The sequence below is a fragment of the Lethenteron reissneri genome, chromosome 20, assembly GCF_015708825.2.
Source record: "Lethenteron reissneri isolate LAM-NWPU_2019-01 chromosome 20, ASM1570882v1, whole genome shotgun sequence".
Taxonomy (NCBI): domain Eukaryota; kingdom Metazoa; phylum Chordata; class Hyperoartia; order Petromyzontiformes; family Petromyzontidae; genus Lethenteron; species Lethenteron reissneri.
Window position 1 is genome coordinate 8,721,516 of NC_083798.1, and position 12,986 is coordinate 8,734,501.

A 12,986-nucleotide genomic window follows, 5' to 3' on the forward strand; every position below is an offset into this window, starting at 1 on the left:
TAGTATAACATTTATATGCTTAATACAATGTACAAAGTAATATATAGTATCGTAATTGTATAGTCAATATACAGCAGTGTGATATACATTAGGGTGGGTAGAATAATACATAGTGCAATATTACAATGTATAAGGTTTAGGGTGGTTTATAGCAATACAGTATATAATTTAATGTTGGGTTTGTCTATAGGGGTATATAGTACAGTGTAGACTCGTGTGATGTAAGAGAATAAAGTTTAGATGGAAGCATATAATATTTTTTTTACGAAGCTTATTGTAGAGTATATTTAGTATACTGATGATACTATGTAGTTTATACTTTAGTTGTTTACGTGGTGGTTTTAGTTACTGCAGCTACATACTATTAACACTCCTTCCCTTTATTAATGCTACCCCCTATCCCCTCCCTTTGATGCTGCTAATCCTGCATAATGCACGGGCATAAGTAGTACTAATCACATACCTGCATTTCCCATATCCCTTCCCTTTGATGCTGCTAATCCTGCATAATGCACGGGCATGAGTAGTACTAATCAAATACCTGCATTTCCCATATCCCTTCCCTTTGATGCTGCTAATCCTGCATAATGCACGGGCATAAGTAGTTCTATTCACATACCTGCATTTCCCCTATCCCCTCCCTTTGATGTTGCTAATCCTGCATAATGCACGGGCATAAGTAGTACTAATCACATACCTGCATTTCCCATATCCCTTCCCTTTGATGCTGCTAATCCTGCATAATGCACGGGCATGAGTAGTACTAATCAAATACCTGCATTTCCCATAAATATGCTAAATGCCTCTTGATATGCATATTCTTTTGTCAAGGCGCTCTTTTCCCCCCTTCCAACCCAGCTTATATATATATGCTCCAAGCACGTGTGCTGTGTCATTCAGACGCTGTCGCCTCGACAGACCTGGTTTTCACCTGAGGATGGCTGCTTGCGTTGTGGCCGAAACGTCGTGAGAATTGTTTTATTATGTTTAATTTTTATTATTTTATTACTTCCCTTCTACATGACTTTACCGAAAGAACCAAGAAGATGAATCCGATGAGCTATGAAGCTCTTCTTTCACAGACGGCCCATTGCCAATACGTCCAAGGGATGAGAGTTTACGGTGTACTCGTTTTGTTACATGGATGATCTCATTTAGCCAGTCGTCCGGCGAATTTCCAAGGGAGATTTGTGAGCACAGCAGCAACAAAACGAATACATCATTATTGGAATAGAACGAGATATTTGAGGAATATTGCACAACCAGCAAACGAGGTATTTGACGGTCGTAAACGAAACACAACAGTTACAAAACACAGTAATTCGGCCCGTCCCACGGGTGGGGGGCACATCGGGTGGCGGGAGCTTTTGGCAATGAGTGGGACCCCAAAAAGCCCACTTTGGGCCCAGGTGGCACCCCCACAACCCCACTGTGTGCCCGGGTGGCACCCCCACAACCCCACTGTGTGCCCGGGTGGAACCCCCACAAACCCACTGTGTGCCCGAGTGGCACCCCCACAAACCCACTGTGTGCCCGGGTGGCACCCCCACAACCCACTGTGGGCCCGGGTGGCACCCCCACAAACCCACTGTGTGCCCGGGTGGCACTTCCACAAACCCACTGTGTGCCCGGGTGGCACCCCCACAAACCCACTGTGGGCCCGGGTGGCACTTCCACAAACCCACTGTGTGCCCGGGTGGCACCCCCACAAACCCACTGTGTGCCCGGGTGGCACTTCCACAAACCCACTGTGTGCCCGGGTGGCACCCCCACAAACCCACTGTGCGCCCGGGTGGCACCCCCACAAACCCACTGTGTGCCCGGGTGGCACCCCCACAAACCCACTGTGTGCCCGGGTGGCACTTCCACAAACCCACTGTGTGCCCGGGTGGCACCCCCACAAACCCACTTTGTGCCCGGGTGGCACCCCCACAAACCCACATGTTTGCCCGGGTGGCACCCCCACAAACCCACTGTGTGCCCGGGTGGCACCCCCACAAACCCACTGTGTGCCCGGGTGGCACCCCCACAAACCCACTGTGTGCCCGGGTGGCACCCCCACAAACCCACTGTGGGCCCGGGTGGCACTTCCACAAACCCACTGTGTGCCCGGGTGGCACCCCCACAAACCCACTGTGTGCCCGGGTGGCACCCCCACAAACCCACTGTGGGCCCGGGTGGCACTCCCACAAACCCACTGTGTGCCCAGGTGGCACCCCCACAAATCCACTGTGTGCCCGGGTGGCACCCCCACAAACCCACTGTGTGCCCGGGTGGCACCCCCACAAACCCACTGTGGGCCCGGGTGGCACCCCCACAAACCCACTGTGGGCCCGGAGGGCACCCCCACAAACCCACTGTGGGCCCGGGTGGCACTCCCACAAACCCACTGTGTGCCCGGGTGGCACTTCCACAAACCCACTGTGTGCCCGGGTGGCACCCCCACAAACCCACTGTGTGCCCGGGTGGCACCCCCACAACCCACTGTGGGCCCGGGTGGCACCCCCACAAACCCACTGTGTGCCCGAGTGGCACCCCCACAAACCCACTGTGTGCCCGGGTGGCACCCCCACAACCCACTGTGGGCCCGGGTGGCACCCCCACAAACCCACTGTGTGCCCGGGTGGCACCCCCACAAACCCACTGTGTGCCCGGGTGGCACCCCCACAAACCCACTGTGTGCACGGGTGGCACTTCCACAAACCCACTGTGTGCCCGGGTGGCACCCCCACAAACCCACTGTGGGCCCGGGTGGCACTTCCACAAACCCACTGTGTGCCCGGGTGGCACCCCCACAAACCCACTGTGTGCCCGGGTGGCACCCCCACAAACCCACTGTGTGCCCGGGTGGCACCCCCACAAACCCACTGTGTGCCCGGGTGGCACCCCCACAAACCCACTGTGTGCCCGGGTGGCACTTCCACAAACCCACTGTGTGCCCGGGTGGCACCCCCACAAACCCACTTTGTGCCCGGGTGGCACTTCCACAAACCCACTGTGTGCCCGGGTGGCACCCCCACAAACCCACTGTGTGCCCGGGTGGCACCCCCACAAACCCACTGTGTGCCCGGGTGGCACTTCCACAAACCCACTGTGTGCCCGGGTGGCACCCCCACAAACCCACTGTGTGCCCGGGTGGCACTTCCACAAACCCACTGTGTGCCCGGGTGGCACCCCCACAAACCCACTGTGGGCCCGGGTGGCACTTCCACAAACCCACTGTGTGCCCGGGTGGCAACCCCACAAACCCACTGTGCGCCCGGGTGGCACCCCCACAAACCCACTGTGTGCCCGGGTGGCACCCCCACAAACCCACTGTGTGCCCGGGTGGCACCCCCACAAACCCACTGTGTGCCCGGGTGGCACTTCCACAAACCCACTGTGTGCCTGGGTGGCACCCCCACAAACCCACTTTGTGCCCGGGTGGCACCCCCACAAACCCACTGTGTGCCCGGGTGGCACCCCCACAAACCCACTGTGTGCCCGAGTGGCACCCCCACAAACCCACTGTGTGCCCGGGTGGCACCCCCACAAACCCACTGTGGGCCCGGGTGGCACTTCCACAAACCCACTGTGTGCCCGGGTGGCACCCCCACAAACCCACTTTGTGCCCGGGTGGCACCCCCACAAACCCACTGTGTGCCCGGGTGGCACCCCCACAAACCCACTGTGTGCCCGGGTGGCACCCCCACAAACCCACTGTGTGCCCGGGTGGCACCCCCACAAACCCACTGTGGGCCCGGGTGGCACTTCCACAAACCCACTGTGTGCCCGGGTGGCACCCCCACAAACCCACTTTGTGCCCGGGTGGCACCCCCACAAACCCACTGTGTGCCCAGGTGGCACCCCCACAAACCCACTGTGTGCCCGGGTGGCACCCCCACAAACCCACTGTGGGCCCGGGTGGCACTTCCACAAACCCACTGTGTGCCCGGGTGGCACCCCCACAAACCCATTGTGGGCCCGGGTGGCACCCCCACAAACCCACTGTGTGCCCGGGTGGCACCCCCACAAACCCACTGTGTGCCCAGGTGGCACCCCCACAAACCCACTGTGTGCCCGGGTGGCACCCCCACAAACCCACTGTGTGCCCGGGTGGCACCCCCACAAACCCACTGTGTGCCCAGGTGGCACCCCCACAAACCCACTGTGTGCCCAGGTGGCACCCCCACAAACCCACTGTGTGCCCGGGTGGCACCCCCACAAACCCACTGTGGGCCCGGGTGGCACCCCCACAAACCCACTGTGGGCCCGGGTGGCACTTCCACAAACCCACTGTGTGCCCGGGTGGCACCCCCACAAACCCACTGTGGGCCTGGGTGGCACCCCCACAAACCCACTGTGTGCCCGGGTGGCACTTCCACAAACCCACTGTGTGCCCGGGTGGCACCCCCACAAACCCACTGTGTGCCCGGGTGGCACCCCCACAAACCCACTGTGGGCCCGGGTGGCACTCCCACAAACCCACTGTGTGCCCAGGTGGCACCCCCACAAATCCCCTGTGTGCCCGGGTGGCACCCCCACAAACCCACTGTGTGCCCGGGTGGCACCCCCACAAACCCACTGTGGGCCCGGGTGGCACCCCCACAAACCCACTGTGGGCCCGGAGGGCACCCCCACAAACCCACTGTGGGCCCGGGTGGCACTCCCACAAACCCACTGTGTGCCCGGGTGGCACTTCCACAAACCCACTGTGTGCCCGGGTGGCACCCCCACAAACCCACTGTGTGCCCGGGTGGCACCCCCACAACCCACTGTGGGCCCGGGTGGCACCCCCACAAACCCACTGTGTGCCCGAGTGGCACCCCCACAAACCCACTGTGTGCCCGGGTGGCACCCCCACAACCCACTGTGGGCCCGGGTGGCACCCCCACAAACCCACTGTGTGCCCGGGTGGCACCCCCACAAACCCACTGTGTGCCCGGGTGGCACCCCCACAACCCACTGTGGGCCCGGGTGGCACCCCCACAAACCCACTGTGTGCCCGGGTGGCACCCCCACAAACCCACTGTGTGCCCGGGTGGCACCCCCACAAACCCACTGTGTGCACGGGTGGCACTTCCACAACCCACTGTGTGCCCGGGTGGCACCCCCACAAACCCACTGTGGGCCCGGGTGGCACTTCCACAAACCCACTGTGTGCCCGGGTGGCACCCCCACAAACCCACTGTGTGCCCGGGTGGCACCCCCACAAACCCACTGTGTGCCCGGGTGGCACCCCACAAACCCACTGTGTGCCCGGGTGGCACCCCCACAAACCCACTGTGTGCCCGGGTGGCACTTCCACAAACCCACTGTGTGCCCGGGTGGCACCCCCACAAACCCACTTTGTGCCCGGGTGGCACTTCCACAAACCCACTGTGTGCCCGGGTGGCACCCCCACAAACCCACTGTGTGCCCGGGTGGCACCCCCACAAACCCACTGTGTGCCCGGGTGGCACTTCCACAAACCCACTGTGTGCCCGGGTGGCACCCCCACAAACCCACTGTGTGCCCGGGTGGCACTTCCACAAACCCACTGTGTGCCCGGGTGGCACCCCCACAAACCCACTGTGGGCCCGGGTGGCACTTCCACAAACCCACTGTGTGCCCGGGTGGCAACCCCACAAACCCACTGTGGGCCTGGGTGGCACCCCCACAAACCCACTGTGTGCCCGGGTGGCACCTCCACAAACCCACTGTGTGCCCGGGTGGCACCCCCACAAACCCACTGTGTGCCCGGGTGGCACCCCCACAAACCCACTGTGGGCCCGGGTGGCACTCCCACAAACCCACTGTGTGCCCAGGTGGCACCCCCACAAATCCACTGTGTGCCCGGGTGGCACCCCCACAAACCCACTGTGTGCCCGGGTGGCACCCCCACAAACCCACTGTGGGCCCGGGTGGCACCCCCACAAACCCACTGTGGGCCCGGAGGGCACCCCCACAAACCCACTGTGGGCCCGGGTGGCACTCCCACAAACCCACTGTGTGCCCGGGTGGCACCTCCACAAACCCACTGTGTGCCCGGGTGGCACCCCCACAAACCCACTGTGTGCCCGGGTGGCACCCCCACAACCCACTGTGGGCCCGGGTGGCACCCCCACAAACCCACTGTGTGCCCGAGTGGCACCCCCACAAACCCACTGTGTGCCCGGGTGGCACCCCCACAACCCACTGTGGGCCCGGGTGGCACCCCCACAAACCCACTGTGTGCCCGAGTGGCACCCCCACAAACCCACTGTGTGCCCGGGTGGCACCCCCACAACCCACTGTGGGCCCGGGTGGCACTTCCACAAACCCACTGTGTGCCCGGGTGGCACCCCCACAAACCCACTGTGGGCCCGGGTGGCACTTCCACAAACCCACTGTGTGCCCGGGTGGCACCCCCACAAACCCACTGTGTGCCCGGGTGGCACCCCCACAAACCCACTGTGTGCCCGGGTGGCACCCCCACAAACCCACTGTGTGCCCGGGTGGCACCCCCACAAACCCACTGTGTGCCCGGGTGGCACTTCCACAAACCCACTGTGTGCCCGGGTGGCACCCCCACAAACCCACTTTGTGCCCGGGTGGCACTTCCACAAACCCACTGTGTGCCCGGGTGGCACCCCCACAAACCCACTGTGTGCCCGGGTGGCACCCCCACAAACCCACTGTGTGCCCGGGTGGCACTTCCACAAACCCACTGTGTGCCCGGGTGGCACCCCCACAAACCCACTGTGTGCCCGGGTGGCACTTCCACAAACCCACTGTGTGCCCGGGTGGCACCCCCACAAACCCACTGTGGGCCCGGGTGGCACTTCCACAAACCCACTGTGTGCCCGGGTGGCAACCCCACAAACCCACTGTGCGCCCGGGTGGCACCCCCACAAACCCACTGTGTGCCCGGGTGGCACCCCCACAAACCCACTGTGTGCCCGGGTGGCACCCCCACAAACCCACTGTGTGCCCGGGTGGCACTTCCACAAACCCACTGTGTGCCTGGGTGGCACCCCCACAAACCCACTTTGTGCCCGGGTGGCACCCCCACAAACCCACTGTGTGCCCGGGTGGCACCCCCACAAACCCACTGTGTGCCCGAGTGGCACCCCCACAAACCCACTGTGTGCCCGGGTGGCACCCCCACAAACCCACTGTGGGCCCGGGTGGCACTTCCACAAACCCACTGTGTGCCCGGGTGGCACCCCCACAAACCCACTTTGTGCCCGGGTGGCACCCCCACAAACCCACTGTGTGCCCGGGTGGCACCCCCACAAACCCACTGTGTGCCCGGGTGGCACCCCCACAAACCCACTGTGTGCCCGGGTGGCACCCCCACAAACCCACTGTGGGCCCGGGTGGCACTTCCACAAACCCACTGTGTGCCCGGGTGGCACCCCCACAAACCCACTTTGTGCCCGGGTGGCACCCCCACAAACCCACTGTGTGCCCAGGTGGCACCCCCACAAACCCACTGTGTGCCCGGGTGGCACCCCCACAAACCCACTGTGGGCCCGGGTGGCACTTCCACAAACCCACTGTGTGCCCGGGTGGCACCCCCACAAACCCATTGTGGGCCCGGGTGGCACCCCCACAAACCCACTGTGTGCCCGGGTGGCACCCCCACAAACCCACTGTGTGCCCAGGTGGCACCCCCACAAACCCACTGTGTGCCCGGGTGGCACCCCCACAAACCCACTGTGTGCCCGGGTGGCACCCCCACAAACCCACTGTGTGCCCAGGTGGCACCCCCACAAACCCACTGTGTGCCCAGGTGGCACCCCCACAAACCCACTGTGTGCCCGGGTGGCACCCCCACAAACCCACTGTGGGCCCGGGTGGCACCCCCACAAACCCACTGTGGGCCCGGGTGGCACTTCCACAAACCCACTGTGTGCCCGGGTGGCACCCCCACAAACCCACTGTGGGCCCGGGTGGCACCCCCACAAACCCACTGTGTGCCCGGGTGGCACTTCCACAAACCCACTGTGTGCCCGGGTGGCACCCCCACAACCCACTGTGGGCCCGGGTGGCACCCCCACAAACCCACTGTGTGCCCGAGTGGCACCCCCACAAACCCACTGTGTGCCCGGGTGGCACCCCCACAACCCACTGTGGGCCCGGGTGGCACCCCCACAAACCCACTGTGTGCCCGGGTGGCACCCCCACAAACCCACTGTGTGCCCGGGTGGCACCCCCACAAACCCACTGTGTGCCCGAGTGGCACCCCCACAAACCCACTGTGTGCCCGGGTGGCACCCCCACAAACCCACTGTGTGCCCGGGTGGCACCCCCACAAACCCACTGTGGGCCCGGGTGGCACTTCCACAAACCCACTGTGTGCCCGGGTGGCACCCCCACAAACCCACTGTGTGCCCGGGTGGCACCCCCACAAACCCACTTTGTGCCCGGGTGGCACCCCCACAAACCCACTGTGGGCCCGGGTGGCACTTCCACAAACCCACTGTGTGCCCGGGTGGCACCCCCACAAACCCACTGTGTGCCCAGGTGGCACCCCCACAAACCCACTGTGTGCCCGGGTGGCACCCCCACAAACCCACTGTGGGCCCGGGTGGCACTTCCACAAACCCACTGTGTGCCCGGGTGACACCCCCACAAACCCACTGTGGGCCCGGGTGGCACCCCCACAAACCCACTGTGTGCCCGGGTGGCACCCCCACAACCCACTGTGGGCCCGGGTGGCACCCCCACAAACCCACTGTGTGCCCGGGTGGCACCCCCACAAACCCACTGTGTGCACGGGTGGCACTTCCACAAACCCACTGTGTGCCCGGGTGGCACCCCCACAAACCCACTGTGGGCCCGGGTGGCACTTCCACAAACCCACTGTGTGCCCGAGTGGCACCCCCACAAACCCACTGTGTGCCCGGGTGGCACCCCCACAAACCCACTGTGTGCCCGGGTGGCACCCCCACAAACCCACTGTGTGCCCGGGTGGCACCCCCACAAACCCACTGTGTGCCCGGGTGGCACTTCCACAAACCCACTGTGTGCCCGGGTGGCACCCCCACAAACCCACTTTGTGCCCGGGTGGCACCCCCACAAACCCACTGTGTGACCGGGTGGCACCCCCACAAGCCCACTGTGGGCCCGGGTGGCACTTCCACAAACCCACTGTGTGCCCGGGTGGCACCCCCACAAACCCACTGTGGGCCCGGGTGGCACCCCCACAAACCCACTGTGGGCCCGGGTGGCACCCCCACAAACCCACTGTGGGCCCGGGTGGCACTCCCACAAACCCACTGTGGGCCCGAGTGGCACCCCCACAAACCCACTGTGGGCCCGAGTGGCACCCCCACAAACCCACTGTGGGCCCGGGTGGCACCCCCACAAACCCACTGTGGGCCCGGGTGGCACTCCCACAAACCCACTGTGTGCCCGGGTGGCACTTCCACAAACCCACTGTGTGCCCGGGTGGCACCCCCACAAACCCACTGTGTGCCCGGGTGGCACCCCCACAAACCCACTGTGGGCCCGGGTGGCACCCCCACAAACCCACTGTGGGCCCGGGTGGCACTTCCACAAACCCACTGTGTGCCCAGGTGGCACTTCCACAAACCCACTGTGTGCCCGGGTGGCACCCCCACAAACCCACTGTGGGCCCGGGTGGCACCCCCACAAACCCACTGTGGGCCCGGGTGGCACTTCCACAAACCCACTGTGGGCCCGGGTGGCACTTCCACAAACCCACTGTGGGCCCGGGTGGCACCCCCACAAACCCACTGTGGGCCCGGGTGGCACTTCCACAAACCCACTGTGGGCCCGGGTGGCACTTCCACAAACCCACTGTGGGCCCGGGTGGCACCCCCACAAACCCACTGTGGGCCCGGGTGGCACTTCCACAAACCCACTGTGTGCCCGGGTGGCACCCCCACAAACCCACTGTGGGCCCGGGTGGCACCCCCACAAACTCACTATGGGCCCGGGTGGCACCCCCACAAACCCACTGTGGGCCCGGGTGGCACCCCCACAAACCCACTGTGGGCCCGGGTGGCACCCCCACAAACCCACTGTGTGTCCGAGTGGCACTTCCACAAACCCACTGTGTGCCCGGGTGGCACCCCCACAAACCCACTGTGTGCCCAGGTGGCACCCCCACAAACCCACTGTGTGCCTGGGTGGCACCCCCACAATCCACTGTGGGCCCGGGTGGCACCCCCACAACCCACTGTGTGCCCGGGTGGCACCCCCACAAACCCACTGTGTGTCCGAGTGGCACTTCCACAAACCCACTGTGTGCCCGGGTGGCACCCCCACAAACCCACTGTGTGCCTGGGTGGCACTTTGTTGTATCTAGGTGTATAAGTGTTTGTGCCTCTGTCTCTGTGTTTGTTTCTGCGTGTGTCTGTACGTCTAACTGCGCGTGTGCAACACAGGGCCCATGGAGAGGGGAGTGCGGGATGTGGGTAGGGACGGAGGCTTGAGGTTATTTCCTATAATACCAACAATTCCACGGCAGCACAGCTGGGACTTCCACACCGATTGAGAAGTGCGGACTTAGTTGATGGATAACAGTGCTGCACAAGGGGCTGTTTTGGTTAACGTGAACGCTTCTCCATTTGGCCTGATGTTCCTTGGGGACAGTTCAATAAAAGATCATTATGGGTCAAAGCCCTAGGACAAATGAAATCCATTTGGCTGAGTAATAAAAACGATATCTTTCGTAGTGGCTGGAAGCCTACAAAAAACATGCATGGCACAGCAGCGAATGTATCCTAAAAACACACGCATCACATTTAAAAAAAATCCTGCTGACAGTGGGGATTCAGATTTCAGATTTGCTTGATATCTACTGTACATGTATTCAAAATCATCCTTACACACTGTACACACAAGTGACTCATAATCAATATCTGGAATCCACTGCAGTTTTTGTTATTTAACAAATGTTGTTTTGCAGAGATCACTATATTGAAATAAAACATTACATGGGTCTGGATAATTCTGGATCTGGCCTTGCATGGTTGGCTTGTGTCTAGAGACGAGTTATAAATGTCCGTATTTTCCCTGAAGGAGGATTGTTTGTCTGCCCAAAATGGAGCGGGTTCTTGTACGGAGGTCCCCAGGAGAATGGGCAGCACCTGCCATGTGACGAGGTTCGGCGGACCGAAGGAGCTGCCCAGGACACACGGACTTGAGAGTGGATGGATGCATGGAGCCCGCGAGGAGGACACAGTGAGGTTGGTCAAGTGCAAGTGAAGGACTCTGGGTGCTTAACAGGACCTCGCTGACTTCAAAGTGCTGAGCAAATCTTCACACTGCGGTAACCCCTGCTGATATCTCAAGTTGAGTACTAGTTACGAGATAATTGTATGTTTATAAAGTTGTTCTTATCGATGCTCTTGGTTTGACAGATAATGTACAAAAAGCGGTATATATTTAAAAAAATAGGTGTGAAAGGAAGTTGTGTTAACTTCTTACATTGAAGCACCTTGTCACAAACTAAAGACGTTTGGCGATGCTGCTGCAATAGAAGTGGTGCATATGCACAAGAAAAAAAAAACTCAACACATTCGCTTTAACATTGTGGTCTTGAAAGGATAAATATATATTATCGGTAACATTTTGAGCAATCGCCTAAAATATTTCTGGCAATGTGCTATGGAGAAGGTCCATTGCCCATAGTGTCGCCTTATTGTGTTATTTCCCTTTTGAGGCTACAGCATTTTTATTAACGAATGTGTTGAGCTTTTGTTGGAAAATAATACTCGCTTATGCTTTACGGTAATGAGTGTGTCCTTTGGAATTGACTGTTCTCAATACTTTTGACTGCAATTTACAAGACTTAAATACTTGGAAATGTGTATTTGATAAAGAGATCCGGATTTGAGTCTTCTTGCAGTCCTAGATATTGAAAGGAACTGCTGCTATTGTCATGACAAAACTAGTGGGACAAGTACACAAGAACGTTACTTTAAATGCATGTTTTGTGTAAACGATATCATGCCAAGCAGGAAAAGATATGCCAGAGTCATTAGATGTGGCGATTAGCGGAGTGGGGAGAGGGGGCTCAGTGAGTGAGGATTGTGTGGTTGTGGAACGCCAACAATATAATTTGACAAAAGCATTTGTGCTAATGGACCAAGTGCTGACAGGTTTCTTTGTTATTCGTTTGTTCACATGACATGTGGGTCGCTCACTGGCGTGTGTCTTCGGTCCTCGTGTATGGCAGGAGGCTGATAATTATTTGTGTGCATGTTGCATGACCTAGCAGTCACGCGTTCCCTGCATGTTGCATCAGTTTGCGGTTTTAATTCGACAGGCCACCCTGGTTATTACTGTGGGTGTATTAACAGTGGATGTTGAAGATTGCCTGACGTTATTCGAAACGAGAAAATTGTGTGCTGGCGTCATGGTCCAAATTTTACTAATGCTAATTTACCCATAAATGAATAAATTGGGATTACACATATCAATAATCTCCATTTGCTGGCAAACAAATGCCTCCGTGTTGGCTAAGCGTTGAATCACAGGGGCAGCTACCACTGGGGGTGCACTTTAAAATGTATGAGATGAGATGTCCGTCGCTAATTGTGTGTAAAGCATTTTGAAAATGCATGAAGGGCGTTGTATTAAAACCAAATCATGATGTGGTTGTAATGTGTGTGTGTGATTGGGTGCAATTGTCCTTCCTGCACCCTAGGTTGGGCTGCACCAACATGTCTCGCCGCGTGGGCGAGTATGCGGTCACAGAAGTGCACAAAGAGGAATACGATATCGATTCACCTGAGGTATTGCTGAACCCAACGTTTTGTATACACACCATTGTTACCGGTGATTGCAGCAATAGTGTGGTGGCAGCGGACATCGTTGTGTTAAAAGGTGGCTCTGGATTTTGATAAATTCACACTGCCCATTTTCTGGAGAGCTCCTGTAGCATTCGGATTTGGCCACATAGGCTCAGGAAATTTCGATTTAAAGCTTTCGTGACTGCAGGGATTCATCTTCTTGGTTCTTTCGGTAAAGTCACGTAGAAGGGAAGTAATAAAATAATAAAAATAAAA

The 12,986-nt window shown here is 59.5% G+C and overlaps 1 protein-coding gene across 3 annotated transcripts in view; it reads left to right on the top strand.

The window, feature by feature from the left end:
- Positions 1-1,101: 1,101 nt before the first annotated feature.
- LOC133344705 (nebulin-like) overlaps positions 1,102-12,986 on the top strand; it is a 103,514-nt gene continuing 91,629 nt past the window's right edge. Inside the window, exons 1-3 of one of the 3 annotated variants that reach the window (XM_061554774.1) lie at positions 1,102-1,274; positions 11,024-11,162; positions 12,626-12,713. In XM_061554774.1, the coding sequence (XP_061410758.1) occupies positions 11,053-11,162; positions 12,626-12,713 (198 nt within the window). In that variant the 5' untranslated portion in view covers positions 1,102-1,274; positions 11,024-11,052. Of the gene's footprint in view, positions 1,275-11,023; positions 11,267-12,623; positions 12,714-12,986 lie in introns of those variants that run through there. The other 2 variants (XM_061554775.1, XM_061554776.1) reach the window with 2 other exon arrangements.